General features: G+C 38.8%; 1 protein-coding gene across 1 annotated transcript in view; it reads right to left on the bottom strand.

Moving 5' to 3' along the window:
* The window catches only part of LOC109997916 (CUB and sushi domain-containing protein 3), a 221823-nt gene that overhangs the window by 115329 nt on the left and 88245 nt on the right, over positions 1-18249 (bottom strand). The window contains exons 18-25 of the mRNA XM_065958064.1: positions 15647-15835; positions 13316-13432; positions 10118-10333; positions 8558-8746; positions 5921-6090; positions 4597-4753; positions 2452-2643; positions 829-955 (exon numbers count right to left, since the gene is read on the bottom strand). Coding sequence (XP_065814136.1) covers positions 829-955; positions 2452-2643; positions 4597-4753; positions 5921-6090; positions 8558-8746; positions 10118-10333; positions 13316-13432; positions 15647-15835 — 1357 coding nt within the window. The remainder of the gene's footprint in view (positions 1-828; positions 956-2451; positions 2644-4596; positions 4754-5920; positions 6091-8557; positions 8747-10117; positions 10334-13315; positions 13433-15646; positions 15836-18249) is intronic.

Genomic DNA, 18249 nt, shown 5'->3' with positions numbered 1-18249 from the left:
TCATGCTTTTGGGCACATCAGTTCAGATTTGGTATCATTAATCATTTTTTTCCGATGCAAGAGAGACGAAAGCACGGACTTATCTACAATCTCATCATGAGATGTCCTGGAGGAGCTCTTCTGACAAAGAACGTGTGGCTGACTTTATGAAATCATACCATGTTTACTTCTACCTCTAAGCCCAAACGGGTTTCATTTCATAGCAATACTGGGCGCTCACAACCGCAAAAAAAAAGAAAAGCCTTCATGTCCCAAGAAAATTCCCCTAGGTGCTGTCACATGTCTACAGAGTCCCTGTCCCAATCATTGTAAAAGAAGCTGCTGCTGTGGGCTGTTTCTCTTGATGACATAGTTGAGATTTTAAACATGAACTCCTCTACAGCTTTGAGTTTTACAATGTCGCTGTAAAATATCTTTTTGGATGTTTTGATCGTTAGGATTTTAGTCAGGTCAACTAAGCATGACCTCATGTCATTTCAGAAGTATTTAAAATCAGATCCATGCAGCTTAAGGCAGATTCATTGTGTATAAACTGTATTTTTAGGATGGCACAAATCACATGCCCTGTAGTTTAATCACATCAATCATCCAAGTGTCCAACCTTGCTTTTGTTAATATGAATGTATTCATTACATACTAGTTACTAAGACTTGTAATTTAAGACCCAGCAATAGGTATTACTCTCTTTCACCCACTTCTATCGTGAGTAATGATGCTCAGTAGAATTTGCATGCTTTGATAAATCATTGCAAATCCTAATTTAAATGTTCTTAATTCCATTGTTTTTAAAAAGTTATAAATCCCAATGATAATTGAAACTTGCGTTACCTGACAATGTTGCCTGAGTTCACCTCAATGGTCCAGGTGCATCTCAGGTTGTTGTCGTAGGGGAAGGGGTACCCAGGAGAGAGGATACGCCCTGTAGACTCCCCCTTAAAACTGCCCCCACACTCAGCTGCATGCACACAAACAGAAGAACATGAAATACATGAAAACTTCTAAAAAAGAAATCTCACTCAAGAGGAAATATAGACACAAGCACACACAAGCAAACATTCATAGAGTATGGTAAAAGGGGGGGGGGGGGGGGGGGCTGTCAGAGCCCAAGTTCAGTGTGGCTACAATGAGGACTAATGAGCAACAGTGTGAGCTCGGCTGAAAATGAACAATTTTCCTTTTTTTTTTTTTTTTTTACAGATAATGGGACTGCAACAAGGACTTCCTGCCTGAGCAGAGATACTCACGGATGCAAAACTTGTTTTGACTGTAAGTATGCCTCCTAATGATGTCATTAATTAACTTTAAAAAAAAAAGATTGTGTCCTGAGAATAAATAGACTGAGCTTTGCTCTGCAGGGAGGACACTGCAACAAATGTTAATGCCTGAAGGAATATCTCATCATCCAATCTATGTTGTCTCTCTCCTGGTTATCCTCCTGCTATCTGTATTACAGAACAAACAGCACTTAATTAATAGGAAAATCGCATTAGACTGCCACAGTGGTAGGCTATTATCAGTATAATAACACTGGGCAAATGTAGAAGTCCTTGACAGGAGCCAGGCTGTAACTCAGTGAAATGCCTTTTAACATTCAGCTCCCAGATACTATCTCACTATCAATACTGTCCAGTTACTGACCCAGCACTGTTAAACAGCTAATCAATAGATTGATTTATCTTTTTATGTGATTGTTTTAAAAATGCCAGTATACCAGAGCAAAATACACGTTTCGTTGAAAAAGGCGCCGGAACACAAAGTGAATATGGTGCAATTCTGCCCACGTCCGGAAGTTGGAAATCATTTTTTAACCTAATCCATCACTGCTAGACATCAGGAAACAGACATTGCCTCCCAACACCTTCCAGACTGTAGCAGCGTGCAGGTAATAGCTTTATCATTTCACAGTCTTTCCGCCTCAGCATGTTCTGAATATGAAAGTACAGCAAAGACTGTACATCATGCTCGTCACTCAGTCTGATTTGAACACTTGGGTAATTATGCCTTGACTTCAGAATAATGCTGATCAATGGGATACGAAAATGAAAAATTATAGTCTGTGAATGAGGCACAGTCAGTGAAACACATGGACAGCTCCATAGTAATTAAGATTGCTTTACTACATTGTTCTTGAGGAGTCTTTACAAATAGTTCTGCATACGAAACAGAGAGATCAATAACTCACCACATAACCTCAGAGCTGTTTATATTCTCAATAACAAGCTGTCTATTTTCTCACAACACAGTTCAATTAAGGAGAAATCATTTTGTATAAATCCTTGGGATTAACACCTAGCTGGGCATTGTTGATGCTGTGCCTGTTTGGAATATCAATGTATGCTACCAACAAAAATTAGAAAAACAGAGATGGATTTAGCTGAGATATAGAGTGTCTAGGACCAGAACCTGAAATCGAGACACATACAGCCAACAGAAAAAGGAAGAAATAATTACCTATACATGATGGCAGATTGTTGTCCCATGCCCTTCTCTCCCCTGTCATGCACTTAAGTATGCCACTGCCATGCAGGGTGTAACCTTGGTCACAGCCGAACGTGATGGCACTTCCAGCAAAGTGACCCTGGTCACTGACTTTAAAGCCAAACTGCGGCACCCCTGGATCATCACAGTGGGACAGCTCAAAACCTGGAAGAGAAAGATTAAAAGACAAGGAGTGGAGAAGGATAGAGAGAGAAATAGTTGAGTGACTATTATAACATGAAGAGCATGAACTCGTACAAACACAAAACTACTTGTCAGCATTTAAAGTTCATTGGAGAGCAGCCATTCAGTAAACCAGTTCCATATTCCCATCTATCTGCAGGGTAAAGAGGTATTGATTGAGCTTTGAGAATCATTTCCAGCAGAGCGCAGATGAGGCCCGTGTCTATAGACCCACTATATTACTTGGCAGTAAAAGATTCTTTTTGAACAGAGCGAACAATTAGATGGTCACAATTAAATTGTTAATGGAGTGTGGACATTCACAGCGATTGAAAAAAAGGTCACACACTTGTAACACTTTGGGGCAATACTAAAGAAATAAAATAAACAAGCCGCCAACAAACAAAATGGTACCATAACTCTGAAGCTCACTATGTTTGAACCTGACCCTGACTGCTAGATGTGTTCCTCTATTTCAGGTACTAAATGTAAGTGTTCTGCTATGCAGCAACAGTGGCCACACATAAACCCTGCAGAGTTGATTTATGGTCACTTCTCCATGCCCATGCAAGATGTTATGGTAGTATTACAAGTGTCATGCCCAGTATAAATCTCCTGCAGTTACTGCTCACATTTAGAAAATTACCTCGGCACTTTTGGTAGAAGAGTCATGAAAACATTATCAGATTTCATGTTCAGACGAGATAGAACTTTCTAATGTCCCAGCTCTTTGCCCTTATGCTGTTCATACATGGGTAACGCCTTCCCAAACTGAATAAGCTATTCATTTTAGCTGAAAAGAACAAGCAAAGGATGCTCTTTAAAATGTTTGAAGGTTGCTGGCTTACATTATGCCATTTATCTTGTGCACATCCCTGGAAAAATCAGAAATTTAAACTAATTACGTGCTACTTAATTACGGGTAATTTTGTAACTGAAACGGCAGCTTGTAATTAACTCATCGTTTCTCCTGAACTAATTGTAGTTGCATTTAGATGCTGATGAATGTATTTAGCTGTAAATGAGTGCACATTTATGATTAATTTCCTTTTTTTGCAGGTCTGTCAGGATGTTAAATCAAAACAAGAGTAATGCTGAAATGCACCCTAGTGTTTAAATGTTTTTATTTGAACCTGTTGGCACATTTGGTATAACTATCACAGAGTGAAAATTGCAATTATGGGCCCCATGACTGCAAGTTAGCCTGAAACTTTTTGGCTTTTGTACTTCATGAGGTAACACAGCACTTGGCATGATGCCATTCTCACTAAGTATGCTGAATTCTAACTTGGAAAAACCCACAGCAAGATAAAAAGAATTCAAAGCTCAATTGTAGGTGAAACACAAAACCACTTTAAATTGGACTGCAAAATGCAGTCTCACCAAAACATTCTCGCATCACAGTAATAAATTAGAAACAGTTAGCAACAATACACAGTCAGCAGGCCAATTAGCCAAAGCCAGAAACGAAACCCATCTATTACTGGTCCTGTTAGAGAAATGACCCAAAAATTCAATACGAAAACACACTAACGCGTTCTGTATGCAAAGGCACACACTATTAACAATGCATGCTCATCGTTAACGCACACAGAAACACAATGATTTCAAACATTCCCACCAATGTTTCACCTGTTTAAACAAAGTACAGTAAGGCAGGAATGGGCACTTTTGCAGGATTGGTAGCCAAAGGGAAAAAAGGGAAAAGGATCCACAAAGAGAGATGCAAAGGGACAGGAATGGCGCAGAAACACCATGCTGTGCTTAATGGCTACCTTGGCTGTAAACGACACAGTGAAGCAGGGTGAGGGTCAATTAAAAATTTCTTTTAAATTCTGCTACTTGAAATGGCCTGGCTCCTCAAGTGAGGCAAAATTCACTCATTTGGAAAAGCTTTAGGGCCCTCCTTCTCCAGGGAAATGAAATGTGACTTACTGTGGTATATGAGCCGGAACCCTGCTGCCGTTGCCTCCTGGTCAGAGTAAAATTCAAGCCAGAGATAGTTGGAGGTGCTGGTAAGGGACAGACCTTGCATCAACGTGCCTGTGAATGTGCCAAGGAGTGGGGCTGCTCCGTCTTTGCCATCATACACCTAACCAGAGACAGAGAAGAACATGATGGAGAGCTTTGCTGTGAGTATTTAATACCCTCAATAAAGAAGAGCGATAATATGAAGAATTAAATATTAATGCATAAGAAAGAGAGCCACAATTAGATGGAGCTATTAGTCCTGTATATCCTCTGTTTAATATGGCATCTCTATTGCAAAGCCAATGTCCTAAATAGGCTGTGAAAATGAGATTGCAGTGACCGTAATTCTCCCCATTGATTTGATCTTGTGCAGCTGTAGAGCTAAATTAACAAGGCAGGTTCATGTTAACCCCCCCACCCCCCCCAAAAAAATACAAAAATAATAATAGTTTCACATTAAAGTAGTCAAATCTAAAAATAGATAAATATTGTATTTCTAAGAGTGAGGTACATTGTTTTCTCTTTTATTCATAAAAAATAAACACAATTTAACACATTCAACATAGTTAACCTTTTTTTTGCTTCATCCCGTATATCTTTTGATCAACACCCCTTTTTCATATTATTTGTCGAAAAAGCTCCATTTCAAAAGTCCAAAGTACACATTTCCAGTAGTATGCCTCATTTCCCCTGATTGACAGTGAGAAATAACAAGAAATAGTCTTCTTAATTTTGTTTTAGCCTTTTTTCCAAGTCATCTCTAAGCATGTCTTTCCTCATTTCAGATGTTCACAAAATGACTAAGTCCAAGAGATTACCGTCTGCACAGCTCCATTAATAGAAACACAGATAGAAGGCCATAATGTTTTGTTAATTGAAGCATTAGAAAAGACATCTGCATCCCAAAAAGAGTGCTTTCCAGCTGTGAAGAGGCGACTACATAGTCATTTGCATCCAATCTGTGGTGCTTACAAAAAGTGTGAAAATGCCCTTGAGCAAAGAAATGTATCCCTTCCTTCCCAAAGGGATGATGATGCTGCTGCTGTTTGACCTTTGCTCCAGCTTTCAAGGCAAGACACTCTGCATTCTGCCTGGTGCTTCATCATAATCCCCTGTCAAGTAACCCATGTTGTACATAATAAAAGGCACGAGGACCTGCCTCATTTACTTAAACATTCATTAAATAATGACACAAATTGGATGACTTATCTCTTAGCTAAAGAACTGTGTTTATTTGTTGATTATCTGTTTTCTGTCAACAAAGAGGATGACGGCTTTGTGTCTTTACCTTGAGGACGTCACCTTGTGCAAGTTGAAATGTGCTGGCGGTGATGTTGATGCCTTTCCCTGTTTGGACCTGTATGCTGTACACACATTCATGACTGTTGTCATAGCTCATTGGATAGTTTGGTGACAAAAGAACTCCCTCGTTGTTGGAGACTGTTGATCCACACTCAGCTGAAAGAAGAAAAAACACACACAAAAAAAAAACATCAGTTACACAAAAGGAAATGCAAAGACAGACTCTCCAAGGTTTAAATCAGACTCTAAAATGACTGTTCATTGTATAACCTTAGCATTTTACTGAAGAGATAAAGTTATAATCAAGTTGTCTTTTTTGGATGATAAATATGGCTGATCCATCCATGTGTCCATCTTTTTTATTCGTTAACTATTGCAGTAATCATTATCATCTGGCAGTGACACATTGTGAATTACTGGAAAGATTATTAAAGTCTTGGTGAAAGTACATTACAGGTTCAGTTCTGAGATTTGCCCAACTGGCTTCTCCGCACCATGCCAGCACTAAACCAAAGAGGATAGCATTTTAAAATGAACTCTTTAAATCATTAAGTAAAGAGAAAACATCTGAATGGGAGCGGGAGCCATACTTGCTATGCATCTTCTGCATGGTTGATTTATCCCAAGTACCACGTGAGGCAACTTTTAAATTTATTTGCTATCCTTAGAAACAGGAGCAAACCTTCTTTAAAACTCATTACCATTTAATGGATGTCACTTAAAGGCATATATACATGTTTTTGCTATTTGTTTCCCCGCATTTTTATCATGTAAAATTGATGTCATCACAGCAGTTCTTCACTAACAGAGTAAACGCTTGTTACAGAGGCTGGGTTGTGCAGAAACGTGGAAAGCACTTCTTCATCTCAGGTCAAATGATTCCAGGCCCATGACCCAGACGGCGAGGAGGTGAATTGAAACCTGCAGAATGTAGCCTATATTGATGTTTCTTATACATTTTATTTCACTAAACATCAAACTTTAATGACAGATCCACGTCATATAAACATTAAAACCAGCCATTGTTTTATGTTCGTATGCAGTGAGCCGTTTTCAATAAGTAACGTTTGATATGATATAATATAGAGGACCAGACTATGAACTAATTTAATCACTGATGTAGAAATCAGAACTAACACAAAAGCCATAGCGCCACCAGTTTTCATTAATACCTTTGAATATCATGTTATATTTATCATCAAGTGTGATTTTTAGTTTTAATACAGAGGACTGAGCTGCAAGACGCACAGAGCGCACAGAGACATGGCGTGGCTTTACACATTTCGCCTTACTCAGCACATCTTCATCACCTGCACGTATTTATTGTGTAAATAATTCAAGTGTGGACATTAAGTCGGGTCATCTCTGACCCAGTCTCTCACGATCATTAGGCCTATCCTCATAATGAATCACAGAGCAGACGCAGTTTCCCATGAAAAAATGTGGCCAACAATCAAAAGTCGTTGTTCATTTCTCAAACCTTTGATTAATAATATCATAGAGTGAGGGAGACTGCTGACTGATGTGTCCTCTCAATATCTGAAGAAATCAGTGTGGGTCCCTTAAACATTTAAACATTGCGGATACACTCGTGTAATGATGAACGGCGTATGTTTTGGCACTAGAGGAGGGCTGCTATATGTAGCAGTGACGTGGTGTCATTCTCTGACTTTTGTCAAATTTGTGATCCTCCTGCTGCAGTAAACTACCGATATATCTAGTTTAGTTTAGTCTAGTTTAGTTTATTTGCAAATTTTTTGAAAGAAGAGTCAAACAGAAAATTAAAACAAATAAAAAATATAACACATGTGCAGGTGAGGTAGAAACCCCTGAGGGCTTATCTCAATACCTCACTTTAAGAGATTAAACAAAGTTAAAATAAAATACAGTAAAAATAACAAAGTAAAAATATTTACTATCACAAATGAAATTTAGTCCATTTTATCCTTCACCTCATTTACAAGCTCCTCCATTTCGGGGTCAGAAAGTTTTGTTTCTTCATCTAAACTTCTGGTTTTTGCCGCGATCCAGCGCTGGACACCTTTGCTCTGCCCCCTCGTTTGCTTGCCTTTTCATTCACAAGCTGCTTTGCATTGAGTGTTTATGGTTGAATGAGGGCGTGTAGAGGGCAGATCATGGGGCTTATCTGCAAGCGCATATTTCCAGGTGGATCGTGATTTATAAAGGGAACATTGCGTGCAGATGTCTGTACGAACAGTTTTATAAATCTGAATGATTTTGTGCGCACGCCATTTCCGGGTGTTTGGAGCATATACATTTTTAGTATGGATTCTGCGCACTTATAAATGAGACCCCTGGTCTCTGGAGTCAGTCTTTGAAACATGTAAGTCATGTACTGTAATAGAGGTTACATGTTTCTCAGACTTGCCCTTTGTATGCCTTTCAGTGTTAGAAAGGGTCTTCCAGGATAGTTTAAACCTAGAAGCTTAGCTCATCTCACGTCAAAGCTTTTAATTGTAGTCTAATTTAGTACATAATATTCCCCTCAGATGTTAAATTTGAGCAAGAAACAATTCAATCCTGACATTGCTAACAGAGGAAATCCTGCAGTACACATCCACAAACAGAAAGGAAAATGGAATAAAAGCAGCTGACCACGTACCCACACACCTTGGCAGAGGGGCACTCCACATGCGGCGGCCACCTCCCAAGCACACTATCTCCCTTGCCCCCTGTAGACGATAGCCGGTGTTGCAGAAGAATGCCAGTGAATCACCGATGCCAAACTTGGAGCCAGTGTGCCAGCCAAACCGAGGCGACCCAGGATTCTGACAGGGTTCAAGATTGTACTCTGGGAACAAGATAGGTTATGAAATAGTAAGTTGCAATTAAATAAAAATGCTCCTTTACCCATTACCTAACTATTACCTTCTTAAATGTAGTCTATCATTATCTGGCACAAATATGAAAGATTAAAACCATGAGAAAAATCAGTCTGTTCTCTGTTCTCTGCAGAGAAACTGAAAGTGCACGTTCAGCCAAAGAAAGCCAAATCCTACATGGGGCGATGAACATCTTTGCTCAAGAACACTCCATCAGGTTAGGATAAATGCCAAAAGTTTGAAGCCATGGTTGTCTGGATGAAGGATGGGCTCCCTAAAATCTGAAAAAGTTTTAATCATGGGCCTGTTGGTGGCCTTATCACTTGAGATGTAGTTGCAACACAAGGCTGCCTGATAAGAAAAAAAACTCCTGGTAACATTCGTCTCACGCTCTGTATTTGCCAGAATGCAGAAATATTATAAATATAACAGCAGAGCAGTGCCCTACTGTACAATGTGGCCTAACAGCATTGGTGAGATTCCATCAAAGGACATGAAAGGTTAGAAAATTAATTCTTATCAGGAAATCTATAGATGCTAATTACAGAGTTTGCAAAGACACACACATACACTCGCTAACGAAATGTTTGAATATTCATGACTGCATAAGTTATGCTTCACGTCAGTGAACAGCAGGCAAACATTTAGCCAGAACGCTCATGAAGCAGACCTTCTCGCTCTCTTTTCCTGCTTTGCTTTACCTGACTCTCTCCCTCTCTCTCTCTCTGTCTCTCTCTCTGTCTCTCTCTCTCTCTGTCTCTGTCTCTCTCTGTCTCTCTCCGCCCTCTCTATCAACCCCACTCACTCATTATCACCATCTGTCTCATTTCTTCAGTCCTTGGTCCCTGCATGGGGGGCCCATTATTTCCATACACTCCTCTTCCCCCTGTGTCTCTGCAGTCTTGAGGATACTGACCCACATGGGACGCTTTGATGATCATTCCCACCACGGTCGAACACCCGCTACCTGCGTGACCTCCTTGTCTCTTAATTATCCTTCTCTGATCCGCACAGCCTGAGACATGGGCCACCTTAAGCCTCCTCCCATTCTGAGCATCAAATCACTTCTCACATGTTTCTTTATGCACGCTTTAGAGAGGCTTAGCTCTTTTGAACTCATTATTGAAGGGTCTCTGTCTCTCTGTCTGTCACAGTGTCTCTCTTTTGCTTTCAACCCCTTCTACTTCACAACTCAATCAACCACCTCCTTTCTGCCTTCTACACAAAATCCATCCACTTTCCTGTTCAAAAACTCCTCTTCCCATCCTGTCCACACACCTACAGTACAAATACTCTTCCCATCCTGCCTCCTACAGATAGCTCCCAGTATGCAATCTTACCTGAGAAGGAGATATTGAATCCCTGTAGCGATATAGAGAAGTCAGAAATGAAGCGTAGCTGGGCCTTGAAGTTCCCGTACAGGCCAGCATTTACCGGGGCAGGCCTCTCTGAGCCGGTGAGTCGAGCCAGCGGCTGGGCAAAGCTGCCGTTTTCTGTTATCAGGAGGTAGTCATGGTGATCCTCGAGGTGGAAGGTGTGAAAAGTGAACTGAACACCTTAGAGGAGGAAATAAGAAAGGCAGATGTTAGAAGTTTCCCTGGAAAATACAAAGAACACTGATAAGAGATGTGGAAAAAGCTTTGGACAGAATATGCATTATGCATTGATTTGACAACCATGTTAACACTGACCCATAAGGTTAATAACTGGATTGGCTGTTTATTTTGTAGGACACAGACTGAGATTTAAGGCAACTCCCTCAGACTGATTATGTCTGCTTTAAATCCTAATTTCATCCTAATTTTTCCAATGTCACTGAACCAATTAAAAAGAGACTACATTTATTACAAATTTAGATCTCTGAAACCTCCTTGACAAAACACATTTTCTATTCATTAAATGATAAAATGCTTTAATCTGGGCCGCAGCACTAAAATTAGCGTACAAATGTGAATCCCACTTAATTATCATATAAGAAAAAGTGAACAAGTGAGGATCCTACATTTGAAGGAACACACTAAAGATAAAGATCTGATGATGATTTACATTTTTTCTCAGCAGACTGTTTTTCTATTTTAAGGTCTCAAAACACGATCTAACTCTGTACACCCTGCTTCTATGTTTTTATACTGAAACTCAGACCCACTGACAACATCTTTATTCCATACATGATGGCCAGTTGGCTGCTTTTCAGTACAATAAGTGCTGCCATTTTAGTGCCATCTGTTGAATCTGCACAAATATCACTCTATAATATCCTCCACAATTTGTTGCTCACTTGAAAGCTAAAGTCCCAAATGGTTATACTATAAATAACAAATGAAATGATTGATTGGGCCCCTTTAAGCAGTAATTAAATTACAGAGGGTAAAGGCAAATGATCAATTAATAAAGAGCCATCCCAAGAGTGGGCTGATGGAACATCACATTTTTTAATATAGTAGATAATGAAGGCGGATAATTAAGTAGCTAAGTTACATCGCTGCTATCCCCAAAGATTAATTTGTCTCGTGGTCAACAGTAACAAGATAAAAACTTACCCAAAAGATTAACAACCTGACTTCACATTAACAGCAAGAACTTGTACATTTCTGAATCAGAGCAGAGACTTTACCCGTATTTCATGTAGAACAGAGAAATATTTGATGATGCATTGGAAACAAAGTAAACTAAATCTTTTTTATGTTGGACACTTGTACAGTTTACTAAAGTATAGTTTGAGTTGACTTTTTAACCCGACCCCTGAACCCGACCCCTGAAGGTACTAAAAAGAGGACTGACTTGAACTTACTAAAGAAGAAACCTTTCAGAGTTTAAACTTTCCATTGTCTGATAAAGGGAACATTGTTCTTTGAACCTCAACACTATGAAGATTAGTTTATACCTTTATAAAGATGTAGCTGATCAGAAAGTCTAGCCAACTGTATAAAATGTAATGTCTCTGTACAGATTTTTCCTAACATAAAAGTTTAAGCTCTCTAAACAGACGTCTTTATGGAAGTGCAGTTTACATTCCACCATTAGACATCACTTTCAACACCAGCTTCATTCATGCTCATCAGGTTGCTAGTTGGACTGTAAATAAAGACAATGCACCAAAAAGGAACTCCTTTATCCTTAAACGCTGGCTACACCAGAAGCCACTAAAAGTAAGCCGATAGAAATTAGGATTCTAGGACTTCGTTTGTACTTAGATTCTGTGATTTGTTACATGCTGCCATTTTAAATCATATTCTGTAGGCTGAACCCAAACGGTTTGAAAAGCAGCAGATTTGTAAAGGCTCTTATATTATTTAAAAAATAGTCCAACATGTCATGAGGTTATAAGTGAGATCAGTGTCGTCCTTCCCTTCACAAGTTAAACCTTTTATATGAGAGAACATGAGGTGTTAATTGCTCCACCCTATCTGTTAATCACCTTGTTAAACTTAGTGTTGCAGTTGACTATGGTCAGTCACATCTATCAACTTTTCATTAATTGGGTTGGTTTAGTAGTGCTTTTGTCTTCAATGAATGATAACAATGTATAAGAAGGTCTGTACGAAATGAACCTAATAATGTTGTCTATAGGAATCTGCTGTGAGCTTAGTGTTCTAACAAAAACTAAATTAATATAAAGAAAACAACTAGTGCAAAACAAACAATGCAATGCAGTGCAAACAATGCACAAATCAAGAAATGTTTGACTAAGTTCCATTAAGGAGGCCTTAGTGACTCTATTGATGCTGCACTGTACTGCGCTGAGAGGAATAACAAGAAATACGATGGTAAACACGGGATGTTACAGGTAAGCTCAGTTTACTTTTCAAAGGAGCAGGAATGTCTCAAAGAACTGGTTTCTGATCAGAACACTGACTGTAAGGGCTGTGATAAGGAAGTTAAACCAATTAAATGACAAATAATATGTGAATAAAACTGAGATAGCTGTCATCTCTTTCCGGGTGAACCAGAGAAAGGTTTGAGCTGGTGATTAAATGTGTAAAAAAAGACAAAATGAAATATCTTTCTAACAGTGTATTAGTTATCAAAGTGAGGAATATTTAAAGCTCAGCTAAAAAATGTGAGGTAAGTGAGAAGTGCTGATAAAGAATGGCAAATGTAACTGAATTCCCAGATACCACAACCTCCTCTAAAAAGGGAATTCCACAGTTCATTTTTCAGAAGGTGATCTCCCTCTGAATATCATTCTGGCCAGTTGCCAAAGTTGACTACAGTCAGTGGATTAAAATGATCTTTACTCAAGTTAAATATGCTGTACATGCTAATTTTATAATCATAAATCCCTGTAATGTTCTTGGAATCCGTGGTAAAAGGATGTCGTGTTAATTAATCGTTTATAATTTGGCAAATGTCAGGCCTGCTGAGGCTGCGACTATGATAAGGACTATAAAAAAGTGCTGTCACTAAGGTGTGGCATGTGACTGTTCAAAAACTCTGCTTTTTTAATGAACAGTTCCTTATCCAAAAGAAAATGTGTAATTAAGTGTGAATTGTTTGCATACTTTTGGGGTTAGGAGAGGTAGGATTATCTTTCTTACCTTTTCCATGGCTCACTTCTACCGTCCACGTACAGTTCAGCGAGTTAGGATACAGCTCTGGATAGCCAGGCGATAAGATGATTCCTGCAGGTCCCCTGATATCCCCTCCACACGATGCTGAACAGAAAGACGAGATAATGACTGATAACTGTTGCAGAAAAAAAAGAAGATTGTAAATGAACCAATAAATCCTTCACCTGCATACAAAGGAGTTATTTAAATGAATAATGCATTCAAGACATATTACATCCTGTCCTGCTATTTTTACGAGTACCTGTAATTCTGCCAACACAAGGTTTTTTTTTCCCTCTCACTTCCTTCAAACCGGTCCTACTGCCAGCACAATAAATTATTCATTATTTCAGCTATCCATCCATATTTTCTCTTTCCTATGGTATCTAAAACGGAAAGGCACTATCAGTTCTTGTGATTTGAAAGCTTGTATTCTGAAATGAGCATTTTCAACATATTACGGTATATTGGTTTACTTTGGTTTTGACAGCTCAAGAATAATCCAGTAGCTAAGGTGATGGGAGTGTTGCCCCCTCAGTTTATTGGACTCTCAGCTCACGTGTGACAATTGTGATGTCCAATAAAACCTGAAAGCTGCTTATCTCATCAGAAATAGTTTATAAGATAAATCTCTGCACTGATTGGCTGCTGAGGACCCGGAGGTTAATGCCCGATCCGTCTGAAGGTTAACTCGTCTAATTGGATATTGTTCAAACCAGCAACCGTTTTCTCATGCTGTCATTGTGTTTCAACTAAAAGGTCATTTCCCATAAAGGGCACTGCTTTTTAAATAAAGCATTTATAAAATCTGACAAGCTTTGTTTTCTTTTTTACCTTCTTTCCTGAAGTGTATGTGTGTGTGTTTGTGTGTGTCTGTGCGTCTCTGTGTATGTATGTCATGTGTGTTTATTTGTGTGTGTGTTTGCCCTAAAAGTGACGTTCTCAGATGCCTTCCTCAAAATAGCGATTGCTAACAAATATTAGAAGTAGAACTTTTGTGCATGCACATATTTTCAAAGTTCTGAATGTCAGAAGATGTTTTGGAGGATCACTGGGATGCCTAAGGCTCCACAGCTGCACACACCCGCTACCCTCTTATCCTCTCTCCTTCCACCCTTGGGCCCTCCAACGAGCACAACACATCAAGGCATGGATCCTTACCCACCAACAAAATTATATTGCATATTTTATTAATGAACGGAAATTACATAAAGTCATTAAAAGTGGATGAGTATGCTCGGCAAACGATCTACTTTAGAGGCTTCCTTGGCACAGAGCCAAGGCATTTGGCACCAGTTTGGCACACACCTTGGCAAGAAGTCTCCAAGACATGACATGATTTTTCAAGCACGGACTGAAGTACAACATGACACTGTTTTACATGTATGATATGGAGCTCTCCGCTCACAATCGCATGTGTTTTAACTCGTTTCATTCTTTGCACTGAGTAATCTGTGACTACATCACATCATTTCTGGCTTTTACCTGGCTTCAATAATTACCACCGTTGTCCTTGAGTGTGCTTTCAGGCTGCACAAAGAGCCAAAATGTACGAACACAGCCAAGAGATGATGCAAGTTACAAATATCATCAGGAATCTTGCTGAACCTTCATACTTTGAAGTTGAGTATAATCTGTCTTCAATATTACATGATTCATAACACCCCAAGTTATTTGTTCACAAGGACAAGGTATTCTTGTTGAATAAAAAGCAAACTGACAAGCGTCTGTTTGGTTAGTCAGATCAGCTGTGGGCTACTCAGCCACATATACTAGTGTTGTTTTTACCTTTGCCAACAAGACCGTGAATGTTTTTGTACATTTGTGTTAATGCAGCATTTGTTTAGGAAAAGATGCAACATAGGAAGCAGCTGGTGTAAGAACCTTGTTACCTTCAGAAAAATCTATGAAGAAACCTACTTACCGCACTTAAAGCAACAACCTTTACCTCCTATTTGAGGACGTTTTCTCCAAATAATGATATCCTAATGAATACAATTCAACTATTACATTTGAGTCATAACTGGGTCAATATATATCTTTTATGTGACACTAGACATACAGTATATGTTAGAATGATTTCAGGCCAAAAGGTTGGTCTTTGAATTTACCTGTCATTTCCAAAAGGATCAAATCCTTTTAATATGCTGTCTAACAATAATTTAACCAAAGCGGTACGAAACCAGTATTAAATATTAAAGGATTAGAATTTTCTCAAAACCCAAATGTTGCATCATGCATTTCTGGGTGTGAGTGACACCTGTGCTGGAACACATAGTTAAACACATAGTTAAACACATGTAACATGTATGTACTCACCATCACAGGTGGGCAGTGGGTGGCTCCAGAAATGGTTTTTCTCACAAACCAGAGGCTCCTCATGGCTCAGCCTGTAGCCCAGTTCGCACTGAAAGGACACCGTGGAGCCGATTGACAGGTCATGGCTCAACCGTGCACCATTCACTGGAATACCAGGATCCATGCAGGAGTATGTGTCCAACGTGACCACTGGAGAAATGCAATTAAACAGGGATTACTTGTTTATGTTGTGTATGTATGTAGAGAAAGGTTTTTGCTTTCAGTTATATTACATTTTTATATGAAGTCATGTTTTTTCACAAACTGTATGGACTAGTGTATATGCTAACCTTTGTGACTGATAATGAAAAAGTAAAGACTATGTATAGAGTTTTTTTATGTTCTCTCATGTAGCTTTGTTCATCTCTTATATGGTAGAGAGGGTCTGCTTGTTCTTATGCAAATGAAATAGACCTTTTAAGTAACAGAGGTATACCAAGGTCAGACAGCATTCATGAAACATGAACTGCTAATTCAATTTGAACAAAAATTAACATTTGAAAGCCACTTTTGTACAAAATGTTTTTTTTTTTTTTTTATTACAATCAGCACAACACTGACAGGTCAGGATTCACATTCATAATAAAGAACATAAGTCTGTCAAAAGGGATTCAATTTAAATGTTACTTTAACTAAAAACTATGTTTCCTCAATGAACAAAAGACACTGCAGAGAAAAGAATAAAACATTTCTGGCAGTGGCAAAGGCTGTTTTTGAATGAAACACAATGAAGACTTTCAAAAACTGTGTCTCTGCATTGACTGCGAAATACGACTGTTTCTCTCTAAATAACCTGATGGAGTTGTTGATGCCTCTTGCATTGAAACAATGTTTAATCTTCATGCTTTTAAAGTTGTATTTAAGTCAGGTTGATTATAGGAGGTCAATGTTCTCAGTGGTGAGAAATAGTACACGCCAGTAGTGTCATAGGGTAAAGAGAATTGGGTAATGACCTTAGTGAACAAATATACTTGCTTCTGTTCTACACACGCAATTCTGGGGTTTGTGATATCATTTTTGTCCTGCAGTTTTTCTCTCAGAATTAGCTGTTTGCGCAGTAGTGCCAGTTCCTTTTTAATCTTCAGGGCTGCCAGCTGCAAAGAGATAACCCTGTTTTCCCTGTGATTTCAAGGACTGCTGTCTGGATACCCTCCGAGTGGGGCTGCTTTCCATGCACTAAAATTATGCATATTTTAGATGTTGACTGACAACAGTGGTGTAAGCAGTTATCAGGTCATCAGGAGGTAGTCTGTTCTAAACTAGCATTTAGCATTATCAGGACATTTGTTTTCTTTAGCTTTTTTTGTATATAAGAACATAAAAAAGCAGAGGACATGTCTGTGGTCTTTCTGTCAATGAATCTTGTTATCTATGATGTTTCCAGAGTATCTATAAGAGCAGCCAATACATACGAATGTAACCAGACATTTGAATAGCAGCATATCAGTAACAGAAGAGTGCTGCTAATACAGAACAGATGGAGAGCAGCAATGTGAACCAAGCTATCATCTCTCCTCTTTCAGGAGGCGTCTTAGTTTTCAGGTGCTTGACCCGGCCAAATGTCTCTTTTATATGTTAGCAAATCGATTCAGTTCATTTTAGGTTTTCTGGCATCAGTGACTGTGAGCACAGCATGAAGTGCCTTCAAAGGTACCACACACAATGTGAAATTTATGTTAAACTGCACCCACTGTCGAGTCAAACAGCACTGGGGACACACACTCACAGCAAGTGCAGCCTGAACAGGTTCAATAACCCACTGTAATACATTTGTTTGAAGAATGTAGTTTTACTTTATGGCTGACAGAATACACTTTAGGCCATGTGGTACCGAATTATCAGCAGAAATGAAAGAGTTAGCGGTGTAACACGGTATTATTCTGGTTAGTAAACCAAAGATTAAGGTCATAAACATTAACAACCTGTAAAATATCCAAGACTAATGTTTCTTCTATTGTACAGCCATGCCTCTGTAGAAAACGTGTCTAGCTCTCCTTGAGTAATACTTGATATTTTTAGAAAGCAAACACACTGTTGAACAAGTGGAGCACTCATTGATCAAAGCTGTGGGAAAAATGATGCAAAAGTGGAAAAAAATAGGAAATTACAGAAATGATGCTTGGATTTTGTGGGCATTCACTTGATTTTATAGATCGTTTTTTTAAACAAAATACATCTGATTTATAGATTCAATACAGAGGATATGGAGCAGTGTTTCCATGCTTGAGTTTATAGAAAGATTAATTCACTACAGCCCCACTTGTAAGACCAATTTTACAAATGAACTAGGCTGGGTTTCCCTGAAGCATTTCAGCAATAAGATATACCCTAAATTGCAATGGAAGAAGCTAATATGATCTTACTGTTATTGCTTTTCGATAGCCTCATCAACTAAAGAGAAATGCACTTGAGAGAGAAACATAATAAGACAAAGGCACTTGTGGTCTGCTTTCAGTCAATAACACAGACATAATCACAAACTCTGTCTTATGAATCACATCTGACTGACAGGGGTAATGGTGCCAGTGCAAACAATCGTGAAAATAGATCACAATGCGTCAAAA

The sequence above is a fragment of the Labrus bergylta genome, chromosome 8 (genome assembly GCF_963930695.1).
Source record: "Labrus bergylta chromosome 8, fLabBer1.1, whole genome shotgun sequence".
Classification (NCBI taxonomy): Eukaryota; Metazoa; Chordata; class Actinopteri; order Labriformes; family Labridae; genus Labrus; species Labrus bergylta.
This window is presented reverse-complemented; position numbering and strand designations above follow the sequence as displayed.